Source organism: Centroberyx affinis, unplaced genomic scaffold (genome assembly GCF_046629955.1).
Source record: "Centroberyx affinis isolate AG114_WGS23_722 - 3 ecotype Tasmania unplaced genomic scaffold, CSIRO-AGI_Caff_v1 ptg004179l_1, whole genome shotgun sequence".
Classification (NCBI taxonomy): domain Eukaryota; kingdom Metazoa; phylum Chordata; class Actinopteri; order Beryciformes; family Berycidae; genus Centroberyx; species Centroberyx affinis.
Window position 1 is genome coordinate 82,443 of NW_027281934.1, and position 15,058 is coordinate 97,500.

General features: G+C 33.9%; 1 protein-coding gene across 1 annotated transcript in view; it reads left to right on the forward strand.

The window, feature by feature from the left end:
• Positions 1 to 12,946: 12,946 nt before the first annotated feature.
• The window catches only part of rdm1 (RAD52 motif containing 1), a gene marked incomplete at its 3' end in the record, with an annotated part of 6,216 nt that continues 4,104 nt past the window's right edge, over positions 12,947 to 15,058 (forward strand). The window contains exons 1-2 of the mRNA XM_071542781.1: positions 12,947 to 12,980; positions 14,819 to 14,924. Coding sequence (XP_071398882.1) covers positions 14,823 to 14,924 — 102 coding nt within the window. The remainder of the gene's footprint in view (positions 12,981 to 14,818; positions 14,925 to 15,058) is intronic.

A 15,058-nucleotide genomic window follows, 5' to 3' on the forward strand; every position in this document is an offset into this window, starting at 1 on the left:
CAAAGTTCAGCTCTTTAATGAGATTTAGTTCATTAAGTTCATTATTCAGTTAATAGTTAATTATTAACAATGATAACATTAATGCTGAAATAAGTGCTGATATTAACACTGACATGAATATGGTTTAAATACTGATGTTGTTCATTCTGATATTCATTTTATTAAATAATAGTGGCATTAGGTTTTATATTGATAAAAGTAGAATAAATACAAATATTACTGACTATATTAATTCTGATAATAATACTAATATTATGACTATTGGTATAAATACAGCTATTATTAATGTTGATATAATGACTAATATTAGCAACACTGATATCAACACTGATTTTATAAATACTGATATTAATAGTGTTAATATTCATACTGATATTGTTAATACTGATCTCCTGTTATACTGATAGTGAACCTATAGAAATTAAATGTGCTCACTGCCCTCTGCTGTCCAGAGAGAGGAACTACAACACTTTATTATATATTCAAACTTTGGATAATATTCATACTGATATTAATGATATTATTATTAATATAGACATAAATACTGGTTTCATTGATAGTGATGTAATACTGATACTTTTTACACCTTCTATAGCTACTGATGTTATGAATACTGATATTCATAATATTACTAGCAGTATTGTATCAGTATAGATACTGATATTAATAATTATATTATTGTAGAATATGACTCCATGTTATTAAAACTATTTATATCATTTAGTTATTAATCTTGATATTGGTAATATTAATGAGAACAACAGCAGTCTTATTGTTAATACTGACAGTAAAACTACCTTGGACACATTCAGAGAGTTCACTGCCCTCTAGCAGCCACAGGACAAGCTACAGCTCTCAGTAACACAGATAGAAACACATAGAGATCACTGCCCTCCAGTGGTAAAAGACAGTAACTACAGCTCTGCTATTAAAGAGGGGGAACCTGCATTAACCAACTGCTTGTGCCGCTAACTAAAGATGTTCCAGAGATCCTGTACCTGGCCCATATTCACCAGTTTGGAAAAAAGCTTATAGAGCTGAGTTTTAAGAAGGAATGTGAAGGAAGAAACCTCTGCATGGGAGCTTTGACCTTACTACTACTAATGCTACTACTACTATTACTACTGCTAATACTACTACTATTACTACTACTACTAATGCTCCTACTACTATTACTACTGCTACTAATGCTACTACTACTATTACTACTGCTAATACTACTATTACTACTACTACTAATGGTTCTACTACTATTACTACTGCTAATACTACTATTACTACTACTACTAATGCTACTACTACTATTACTACTGCTACTAATGCTCCTACTACTATTACTACTGCTAATACTACTATTACTACTACTACTAATGGTTCTACTACTATTACTACTGCTAATACTACTACTACTACTAATGCTCCTATTACTATTACTACTGCTAATACTACTATTACTAGCCTACTACTACTAATGCTCCTACTACTATTGCTACTGCTAATACTACTATTACTACTACTACTAATGCTCCTACTACTATTACTACTGCTAATACTACTATTACTACTACTACTACTACTATTACTACTACTACTAACGCTCCTACTACTATTACTACTACTACTACTAATAATAATAATAATAATAATACTTGGAGTACTGCTACCACCACCACTACTGCTGCTGCTATTAATGCTACTAATTCCATCACTAATAACAATAATAATATTAGTAACATACAATAACATGCTGGTGTCTCATGATAATATTGTTTTATTGATGATTTAACACTTTTAACAAAATCACAGGATACACAAAGGTATAACGCAAAAAAGAGTGGGTCTGCACAAGAGTGTTATGTCGCTTCATATATTTGTGTTGCTTTGCTTTTTTAAAATAATTTTCCTTTTCTCTGTCTGCCATACAGTAGAGAAGAAAAGATGATTTTCTGTTCTCTGTGATGCTAAATCCTCAGTTACAGAATTACAGAAATCATCATTTGAATAGCTTCATTAAAAGAAAAAATGAATAAAAAAATATAATATTCAATAAAAACAAAATGAATCAATAAATGCCAAATAAAATAGTAAATATAAATACAAATATAAATATTTGAATAAATAGCAATACAAATATTAACAAACAAACAAATCAGCCTGAACAAATAAGCAATAAATATAAATAATGTGTCAATAAATTAAGAGTAAATAAATAGACTTAATCAGTTAAAACACACACACACACTAGATGGAGGTGGCCAGACGGTCGAGTCGGCGCAGGTGAGCGAGGAGAGCAGCTCTGACCTCGTCCCAGCAGGAGGCGCTGTAGGCCTGGAGGAGACACACACTGTCACCTGACTGACAACACACAGACTGACAGACAACAACAACAGACTCACAAACAACAACAAACAACAACAAACAACCGACTTGCAAACAAACAGCAAATAGACTAACAAACAACAACAACAACAAACATTCTAACAAACAACAGACAACGAAACAAACAGACAAGCAAATAGCAGTCTAACAAACAAAAAACAACAGACTAACAAACAATACCAAACAGACAAACTAACAAACAACAAAAGAGTCAAACAACAACAACAAACAGACTAACAAGCAAACAACAACAAGCAGTTAGCAACATGCTAACTGCAGCTAGCCGCCAGGTGTGTAAAGGAATTGTATCCAATTCCGGCGGCTCGGTCACTCGCGTAATTTCCGGTGTTTACCGGCATTTTTATACGGAGTTCCCAACCGAAAGCTAAGTGACGTAAATTCATACACATTTCAGAAGCTAGGTAACAAATTTCATAAATATCTATACACATTTAAGCATATAAAACACTAAGTTACGAACTTAGCCACGAACAAGAAGCAGGAAGCCTTAAATCCCACTTTGGGCGACAGTTACTTCATGTAGAGAATCTGTGTCGGCTGATAAATGGAAAACTAAGAGCTTTGAGTACAGAGTCTGCACTTCTTACAAGTCTCTGTAACACTGTGAAGGTACAGGAAGGTTAATAAAGGGTTAATATGGAGTATATGAATACACCGACACGGACGAAAGTAAGTGTCTGGAATTGGATACGAATTTTGAATCTCAAAAATAGATGCTCTATCATCCATTTGCAGGGACTGGAAGAAAATCAGTCAAATCAAAGTTAAGGTAAAAGCGAAATTAAACTTTAAAAAAGACAGATGGAGGATTGTTTATTTATGAGAAACTTCAGCGAGAACAGTACAGGATGAAATATATTGGTATATGATTGTGATTTTTTGGTCATATGCTGTCTGGAATCGGATGCCCAGGTGTTACCTGCTCTCTGAGCTTCTTCTTCTGGGCTTTCAGGTGCAGTTTGATTCTCCTGGTTACATTGGTGACGGAGCTTGAAGGAGACACATTCAGCTCCTCCACCTGCAACACACACACTCTTTACATCTAGCTAGCCAGCTACATCACACTCTGTGTAAATCAGTCAGTGTGTTAATGGACCTACACAGTGCTGCAGCTCGTTAGTCTGCCGGTAGAGCTCGTTACTGAAGCTCGTTAGCTCCTTCTGCTTCCAGCTGGTCTGGTTGTGATTCCCGCTGCTGAAAACCAACTGCAGCTCAGACAGAGTTTCTGTCAGCAACAGCAGCTTCTCTGTAGACTGGGATGATATTAATATGAATATTAATATTAATATTCATCATTTTAATATTTGAACTGCAGCTCAGACAGAGTTTCTGTCAGCAACAGCAGCTTCTCTGTAGACTGGGACAATCATATTATTATTATTATTATGATAATAGGAAGTGATGTCATACTGTTAGCTGGGAGGCGTGGCTGTACTGTCTGTGTGGGAAATCTGTGAGATTAACTGAAGAAGTGCTGTTACCCTGGAGAGAGAGAGAGAGAGAGAGAGAGAGAGAGCAAGACAGAGAGAGAGAGAGAGCAAATGTTATGTAAAATGTATAAATGCAAATATTCAGAAAACATGTGCTGTTATAATCGGACAAAAGAGAACAGAATTATTCATAAGAAAAGCACCTATCTAAATTAAACCCCCCATCAAGATTTGGCTTAAGATTTTCGAAGCACTATTGAACCAATTATTTTATATGGAAGTGAAATTTGGGGTTCATTGATAAAAGAAGAGAACTGGGACTCAAACCCAATTGAAAAAATACACTTCTGTAAAAACATCCTCAGTCCATATGAACTGCCCAGATCCTGCATGCAGGGCTGAGCTTGTCCAATTCCCCGTCTTAATTAAAATCAAAAAGATAACAATCAAATTTTGGAACCACCTAGAATCAGACTCAGATTCATATCAACACAGTGCTTACACTGAACAAGCAGAAATCACCAAATAACACCATACAAATCCTTCCCGAAACACGGACAAAATAAATACAGTTAATACATAAACTAGATTGCTACAGATCCCCGGAAAGAGAATTTCAATTGGCCCCATACTTAGAAATAAAAAAAACATTTTATTTTAGCAAAATCTAGACTCAGTGATCACAAACTGGCTTTTGAAACTGGGCTCCATAACAAACAATGGTTAGACAGAACAGAACAAAACAAATCTGTGTCCAGTGAGGAACAGGAGGAGTGGAGACACAAAATCACTTTCTCATTCACCGCCCAAAATACAAAGAAATTAGAGAAGAATTCTTCCCCAAATTCATCCAGAAAATCCCAGACTTCCACAACTTCCAGATGGCAGACTGATTCAAACCCTTCTTGGAAAACAGTAGAACTGACAGGGAAATCTGTAACTGCATGTCAGCAACATCTGATCCAGTGTCAGACCAACTGTATGTAATGAGCATTTTCTTAACTTTTCTTTACCTGTGTTACATGTTCATATGTGTTATGTATTTTACAGTTTTACTCATACTGGACATAACTCATTTTTAACACTTTTAATTTTATTGTTTATGTTAGAAACTGTTTTATCAAAACTTGGCAATAAATGCCAATAAAGCTTCATTGAATTGAATTGAATTGAATTGAGAGAAAGAGAGAGAGAGAGAGAGAGAGAGAGATTTTCTTTTTGTTTATAGATTTATAATAATATTTCTACATAATATATTTATATTTCATAGTGTTTCACAGCTCTTTATAAAGTCCAACTGCAACTCACCGGCTTCCTGTTTATCTAATGATAGAATTGTGTAATACTAATTATATAATAGAATAATGGAATACTAATGAGATAATAATGTAATTATAAGTAATTTTTTGGTCTACCTGCCCAGGGACAACAGATGTAAACTACAGATGTTAGCTACCAGCTAACTCTGGTGCAATTACTTTTAATTGTGCGCCGTCCCTGTAAAAATAAACGCTAAATAAAATAAAATAAATAAAATTATGCTATAATAATTCTGTAACATGATGGTAATAATCATATTATAATAATTATAATAATCATAATTATATATAGAATACTATTGCTATTGCTATAAACTGAACTGAAATGCTATAATATACAGTATATATGTATAATAATTATGTGATGATAATATATGCTATAATAATAATAATAGTACTAATAATAATAATAATAATGATAATAATAATAACAATGCTATAATAATAATTATTATTACTGTTAATATTATAATTGTAGTAGTACTACTACTACTGATAATAATAATAAAATAATAATAATAATAATATAACAGTAATAATAACAACAATAACAATAACAATAATAATAATAAATATAATAACAATAACAATAACAATAACAATAATAATAACTATAATAATAATAATAATAATAATAATAATAATAATGCTGTAACTCACCATTGTCTCCAGTGCAGCCATGGTTCTGTTGCTAAACATCTGGAACATGCTCTCTGAACGTGCACGCCCCTCCTGCTTCCTCAGCCACGTGCACGAGCTCTCAGCTTCAACCCCCGTCATCATCATCATCATCATCATCATCGTCATCAGCAGCTGATTGGCTGAAACCATTCTGTGTGGTTAAATTAGGCTGCAGTACCTCTACCTGACCACGGAGCTCGGGGGCGCTGCAGGCGGCGGACAGCTGCTCCTGATTAAAAAGCGTAGAAGAAGAACGGGGACGCAGAGGAGGAGAGGCGAGCCGAGCCGTTCTGTGCCGTTCTGAGCCAGAAGCCGTTTAAATAGACAGAAGAGTGAAATGGAAAGAGTGAAGGGAAACTCCCAACGCTTTCCATACCTGCTCAGGTAGACAGCAGCCAATCAGAAGCCTCCAAATAAACTGGAGGTTACCTAGAAGCACGTCACATAGACAGGGAATACACCTAGAAGCACGTCACATAGACAGGGAATGGAAACACATCATATAGAGAGGAAATACTAGACTCCATGATTCCTGATGACATCATTCTTCTGCTGATCCAGTACTAACTCTAACTAATAATCGGCCTAAAACCAGTCAGACGCAGCAGTCAGTCATAACCAGTCAGTAATAATAACATATGAAGGATATGAAGTATCAGTTCAGTATCGGTCATGTTTGCCTGATGAAGGTCTGATGTCCTAATAAATGATCCTGCAGGTGTAGACAGTGTGCGGACGATATTCCTCTCTCAGCATCTAGCTTCTGGGTTATTGTCCTACGCTCCTGTCACTCAAACACCTTTAGTTGTGCAAATATTTATAATATAAATATATTAATATATTTCTTTTTTCTTAGTTCAGTATCTTCATCGTCTGCAGAAACATTTGCTGCTGTGCTGTAAAGCTGCTGCTCAGCCTGATTGGCTCGTCACCTGACACCGAGTGACCAGTCACAAATAGACATGATAATAAATTAAGTTTTTTCCCTGTATCCCATAAATAACCTCGTGACCCCTCAAAAATGATCAAGTGTCCCCCCGGGGCCCCGACCCCCAGGTTGAGAACCGCTGCTTTACAAAGTGCAGAATCAGAATCAGAATCTTTTTATTGGCCAAGTAAATTTGCACATACAAGGAATTTAGCTTAGTGGTTGGTTGTGTTGGTTTGTTAAAAGACAGAAAGAATAAAACACAATATGAACCAATAAAAAGCAGTATGTAAAAAACAGTATATATATAAAAATTAATATAAAAAACAGTATGTAAAAAACAGTATATATAGCCTATAAAAATGTATATAAAAACAGTATATATATAAAACTGTATATAAAAACAGTATATATATAAAACTGTATATAAAAACAATATATATATAAAACTGTATACAAAAAACAGTATATATATTTTAATGTATATAAAAACAGTATATATATAAAACTTTATATAAAAACAGTATATATATAAAACAGTATATAAAAAACAGTATATATATAAAACTATATAAAAACAGTATATAAAAAACTATATATATAAAACTGTATATAAAAAACAGTATATATATATATAAATCTGTATATAAAAAAGTATATAAAAACAGTATATATATAAAACTATGTAAAAAACAGTATATAAAAAACAGTATATATATATAAATCTGTATATAAAAAAGTATATAAAAACAGTATATATATAAAACTGTATAAAACTATATAAAAACACAGTATATAAAAAACACAGTATATAAAAAACAGTATATATATAAAACTGTATATAAAAAACAATATATATATAAAACTGTATATAAAAAACAGTATACATATTAAAATGTATATAAAAACAGTATATATATAAAACTATATAAAAACAGTATATATATAAAACAGTATATAAAAAACAGTATATAAAAAACTATATATAAAACTATATAAAAACAGTATATAAAAAACAGTTATATACAGTAAATCTGTATATAAAAAAGTATATAAAAACAGTATATATATAAAACTATGGAAAAAACAGTATATAAAAAACAGTATATATACATATAAATCTGTATATAAAAAAGTATATAAAAACAATATATATATAAAACTGTATAAAACTATATAAAAACAGTATATAAAAAACAGTATATATATAAAACTATATAAAAAACAATATATATATAAAACTGTACATAAAAAACAGTATATATATATTAAAATGTATATAAAAACAGTATATATATATTAAAATGTATATAAAAACAGTATATATATAAAACTATATAAAAACAGTATATATATAAAACAGTATATAAAAATCTATATATAAAACTATATAAAAACAGTATATAAAAAAGTTATATACAGTAAATCTGTAAATCAGTAAATCTGTCTGTATAAAAAAGTATATAAAAACAGTATATATATAAAACTATGTAAAAAACAGTATATAAAAAACAGTATATATATATAAATCTGTATATAAAAAAGTATATAAAAACAGTATATATATAAAACTGTATAAAAGTATATAAAAAACTGTATATATATAAAACTGTATATAAAAAAACAGTATATAAAAAACAGTATATATATATATAAAACTGTATATAAAAAACAGTATATATATATATAAAAATGTATATAAAAAAGTATATAAAAACAGTATAGATATAAAATTGTATATAAAAAAACTATATAAAAAACAGTATATATATAAAACTGTATAAAAACAGTATATATATATATATAACTGTATAAAAGTATATAAAAAACTATATATATATAAATCTGTATATAAAAAAAGTATATAAAAACAGTATATAAAAAAACTGTATATATAAAACTGTATATAAAAAACTGTATATATAAAACTGTATATAAAAAACAGTATATAAAAAACTGTATATATATACTGTATAAAACTGTATATAAAAAACTGTATATATATATAAAACTGTATATAAAAAACTGTATATAAAAAACTGTATATAAAAAACTGTATATAAAAAACTGTATATAAAAAACAGTAGAAACAATAGAAACAGTAGAAGAAAAAGATCCGATCAGAATCAAATACAGAATATGGTTATTATGTTTCTTATGTCATGATGTGATTTCATGTTGGAAAATGAAGAAAACGAAGCCCATGTAGAATATTGATACTGATATGGATCTTCTATTGATCTGTGATCTGCAGTATGGCGGTGAAGCGTTTCCCTCCTGACGTCACCGAACCGCTCCGGCCGCTTCCTCGCTTTCATTCGGGGCGAACGGCCTCAGAGGTTAAAGTGGTTTCTCTTGTTCACAGCTTCTGTTTCTCTTCTGGCTTTCAGCTTCCAGCCGGCGTGTGTGAGCTTCCACTGAAGAGAAGCTCTTCAGCTTCACTTTGCTTTGTTTCCACTCAGCTGCTTCAGCTGCTGCTCAGTCAGCTGCTGCTGAGTCAGTCTGCCGCTCTGCTGTGGGACTTCTGCTTTCCACTTAAACACAAGCTGCTCTGACATTCTGCAGAAGAAAACTGTGTGTGTGTGTGTGTGTGTGTGTGTGTGTGCGTGTGTGTGTGTGTGTGTGTGTGTGCGTGGGAACGTTTTTAAAGATCAACAAATCACATGGGAAAGTTCCCTCAGTATCAGTCAAAACGAAGAGAAATAAAATATGTGTAAAACTTTTATATTTTCTCTGGTTTTATCAGGCTTTTGTGTTCGGGGTCAAAATGACCAAAACAACAGCTGTATACATGTAACACTTATAAGTGTGTTCAGTTTATAAGTGTGTTCAGTTTATAAGTGTGTTCAGTTTATAAGTGTGTTCAGTTTATAAGTGTGTTCAGTTTATAAGTGTGTTCAGTTTATAAGTGTGTTCAGTTTGAAAACATATCATCATGTCCTCATGAAATTAAGAAAAGTCATGAAATATCAAGCTGAAATAATAATGTGAATCATGTTTTTAGAGACGTTAATACTAATACTAATAATGATAATAATAATAATAATAATAATAAATATTATATAATAAAAATTATAATAATAATAATGATACATTTTATTGATATAGCACTTTCTCAATAACTCAAAGCACTTAACATCTTAAAATAGCTCTATAGTTTTATATTATGTACACTACCTTTACTTTTATCTTATTACCTCTTCTCTTCATTATCTTCTGTACTTTTCTTTCCCTGGTGCTGTTCTGCCAGGTGCTGCTGTGACTCCCGAATTTCCCCAAGGGGATTAATAAAGTGATATCTTATCTTATCTTATCTTATCTTATCTTATCTTATCTTATCTTATCTTATCTTATCTCATCTCATCTCATCTCATCTCATCTCATCTCATCTCATCTCATCTCATCTCATCTCATCTCATCTCATCTCATCTCATCTTATCTATCTTATCTTAAAAACAAAACAGCATTAAAACAACATTAAAAAATGCATTAAAAACAGTTTAAACTTAAAACTAACAGTGCGATCATATGTTTCTCTAAAAGGTGAGTCTTGAGAAGTGGTTCTGCAGAAGAAAACAGACAAATATACAATCCACACAAACACAAACACAAACACAAACACACAACACAAACACAAACACAAACACACAACACAAACACAAACACAAACACAAACACACAACACAAACACAAACACAAACACAAACACACAACACAAACACACAACACACAACACACAACACAAACACACAACACAAACACACAACACAAACACAAACACAAACACAAACACAAACACACAACACACAACACACAACACACAACACACAACACACAACACACAACACAAACACACAACACAAACACAAACACAAACACAAACACACAACACAAACACACAACACAAACACACAACACAAACACAAACACAAACACAAACACACAACACACAACACACAACACACAACACACAACACACAACACAAACACAAACACAAACACACAACACACAACACACAACACACAACACACAACACACAACACAAACACAAACACACAACACAAACACAAACACACAACACACAACACACAACACACAACACACAACACACAACACACAACACAAACACAAACACACAACACACAACACACAACACACAACACACAACACACAACACAAACACAAACACACAACACAAACACAAACACACAACACACAACACACAACACACAACACACAACACACAACACAAAACACAAACACACAACACACAACACACAACACAAACACAAACACAAACACAAACACACAACACAAACACAAACACACAACACACAACACACAACACAAACACAAACACAAACACAAACACACAACACAAACACAAACACAAACACAAACACAAACACAAACACACAACACTAACAGACACCAGACACTGAAGTGTGCAACATTTTAAAATCAGTGCAAAGTTCAGTTACTGAAGTCAGTTACAGGCTGCAGCCCAAGTCTCTTATTTGATATTTCCTCCTCGCTTGAACCAGAAGTCGTTCTGGTCCGCCATTTTGAAGGTCGTCCTTTTGAAGGTCGAGGGAGGAGGGGGGAGCGAGGAGGGAGGAGGGAAGAGATGAAAAGACAAAAGTGAGGGAAACGGGATGCAGTTTAAGAGACTTGGGCTGCAGCCCCAGTCTGCAGATCAGTGGCTGCATCAGGGAGGCTGGGAGTCGGGTGCAGAGGGGCTGCAGCGCCCCCTGCTGGCCGGGGGACGGTACCTGCAAGGCTGAGCCCCGTCACTCTGTAACTTTCAGATGCTCTGTGTGTGTTCAGTGGTCTAAACTTGGTGTGGCGGTGCTGCCGGACGATTCGTTATGTATGACATGCTTCACATGAGCAAGAGGACGTCTCTGTAGTGTGGAGTTCTGTTTTGGAGTGCTGTCTTCAATGAATTCAGTTATTATTAATGTTATACAGTTTGCTGTCTGTTGTAGTGTAAAATGTTCTAAAACTGGTGTAAAATGTTGGCCATTCAAATTAATACAAAAATCATGAATGTTGCACGTCATTATATAGACTTTCTCTCTGCACCCCAACTCTGACTGGCTTCCAGCGGCCCTGGGCTGCATGTTTGTTTAGCATTAACCAGATTTTTAATTTGGCTGTAAAACTGCTAAAGGAACTGCAACTCTTAATATCAGCAACTCATATAGTTGTTGCTTCACAGAGTTGCAGACCGAGCAGGAAACCTTCACTGCCACTAACTTGTTATCCATCACTGTTGGTAGACAGACTTCTACTTTCAGACTTCTTCCTTTCTCCTTCCTTCCAAATCAAGTGGAGATTAAGACAGTATTATTAGTTATTAGAATTATTAGTATTATTATTGAATTTGTGCATCACAGAGGTGTGACCAAGTCAACCTTGCTCAAGTCCCAAGTCAGTCTCAAGTCAAGTCCCAAGTCTAAATGCAGATTACCAAGTCAAGTCCAAGTCATTAATGTCAAGTCTCAGTCAGGTCAAGTCAGAACAAATCAAGAGTCCAGTATCAATTTAATATCTTAAAGAAAACTAAATATCTAGGACTTTTCAATGCAATATGGTTTTAATAGGATAAAAACTTGGTAAGAGCATCATGAGTTTGATTTCTATAATCAGTTTCAACTTCAATAAATTCAATCATTCCATACAAATTCAGAAAACAGAATTTAAATTCAGTCGTCTGCTGGAACAAATCTCATCACTTTCAATCTAAGTCATTTACACAAACACAAGATCTCAAGTCAAGACTTTAGAAACCTTTTCAAGTCATCAGAGTACAAGTCAGAGTCAAGTCCCAAGTCACCAGAACCCAAGTCAAGTCCAGTCTCAAGTCTTCTCTTCATGCATCAAGTCAAGACTCAAGCAAGACTCGAGTCCAAGTCATGTGACTCGAGTCCCCACCTCTGTTGTAACATAATAAATGTCAGATATTCAATATGTATCGGTCATATTTATGTATTTATTTTCTACTTTTTTAACACACCGCCCAGATATTTGCTGCATGTTGGGAGTGAATTAAAGCGCTGCCAATAAGAAACACACTGATTGGCCTGTTGGAGTTGTGGTCACTCCCATCTACAACCTCATTGGCTAGAACAGCAGACTCCGCCCATAAGCGGAAGCGCGGTAAAACTTGTTTGCGGAAGAGGAGACCGTGGCAGAGACAGCGGAACAGATAACGGCAGGTACAAAAACTTCTAGAATCATTTAGGCATTAACGAATTCCTCCGCGGTTCGACAAGAGGAGTTTTCTCCTCTCTGCCATTCAAGACTCCGTCAGTTTAACGCCGTTTTACTCACACAGCTCGTAGAACATAATATAAGGAGTTTTACTAATCTGTAGAACATAATATAAGGAGTTAATCTAATCTGTAGAACAGACTCTTCAAATCGGCGGACATCCAATACACCAAGTAGCTCTTATTCCAATACAATTACAACTTTTGCAATCGGTTCCCTGTTATTTCCACAGTCTTTTCACGTCAGAACACGGTGCATAGCGACAGGGACTAACGTTAAGTAAAGCAGCAATAAAAGTTGTCATTTTGTTGAAATTAAGAACTGCTTGGTGGATCACTTGTATGCCGAAATTTCCAGTGGTTCTTCTTAATTAACAAAACGTCTAATATGATGCTCTGTCAGGTATGTGCCTTTTCCGATAAGCAAGACAACGTTAAGTTGCCGTAATTTTGAGTGGAATTTGGTTTCGGCCGAGTCTCCAGCCGAGTCGGTTCCAGTCAAGTGTCAGGTCTGAATACCTTACAAAAACAGAGTACGACAGACAGATAACTAGGTAGACAACGTAACACTAACTGCTAAATACTTAATATCTTTTGTGAAGTTGTTTTTTAATGTCTGTCACGAATTCCAACTGAAGAAGAGGAAGAAGTCTGTGAGGAAACTATTTACGACGTGAGATCCATTATCGGACAGTTTTGTGAGATTTCAGCTTTTCTTTACTGTCCAGTAAAACTGAACTAAACTGCTGGCTGCCAGTATCAACACAGTTATACAACACGTGCTTCTGTGTTTCTGTTCAGCAGTAACTAGGACTCAGCTCTTACATGATGCAGTATGTATATATGATGTATGTAGATGTAGGCCTATGTAAAATCCCTTTAAGATGTGCTTATAAATGGCGATATAATAAATATAACTAGACTCAGCAGTAATAAAGATGAGCTGGGTGATAAGTGATTCAGTATCTTTATGGTCTTTCAGCAGGATCATATGGAGATGACATGGTGATTCTGGATCATGACACAATTCTGCTGTCTGAACTGATGAGAGCAAGCACAGTTTATTTAGAAACTTTGACAAAATGATGAAATAGGCTTGGGCCGATATTCGATATTATCGAGTATCCGCGATATCGAATATCCCCCCCCACCCCCAAAGAAAAAAAAACTCCCCACCATGTGTTGCTTAGATCACAATTGTGCAAGCTTTTAAACTTCTAAAACTATAATACTTGTGGGATAAAAAACTAAAATAATCATACTTGAAGTGAAAAATGTCTTTAAATCAGGTGGGTTCCCTTTTCCTACAATCAGCCTGTTTTTCTGGAAACAGCAGAATGAGCAAATTACACCTAATGGCCTTTGTTTCCTCCAATGCTTGAACAGTAAGATCAAATTTCTAGGCAGTTGGTAATAATAATAATAATTATTATAGCCTAGAAATTGGATGTAATTTGGAAGAAATACAATAAAATACCCCCCCCACACACACATTTTTTTTTTACATTTTTAAATTTTGGATAGTGCCCAAGCCTAGTATGAAACATTTTAAAGAATATTATTTGAAAATGACAGTTTTGTTTGACGTCACACAGAGCATTACCATTCAGTTCAATGGGATGAACATTCATTTGATTATTTCACATCTTGCATACGTGAGCCACATGGTGATATATATCGATATATGGGGAAAAAAAATCCTTATGATTATCATGATATTGATCTCAGCCATATCGCCCAGCACTAATTAAGACTCGGCAGTAATCGGTTAACGGTCTCTGCAGCCTGATGGATCCGGAGCCGGTCATCCTGGAGTTCCTGGTTCCTGTGGAGAACAACAAGACTCTGTTCATCTGGGACATCCAGCCGAGCAGCCAGGCCCTGATCTGGGTGAGTTCACTGACTAATGAGCTGGTTTAAAGGTAAATATGGAACATTTCCACATTCAAATATCTAAAAACGACTAGACCTATGTTATATACTTTTTTGAGTTGTGTTCTTACATTATCCCAAATGTTTCCAAC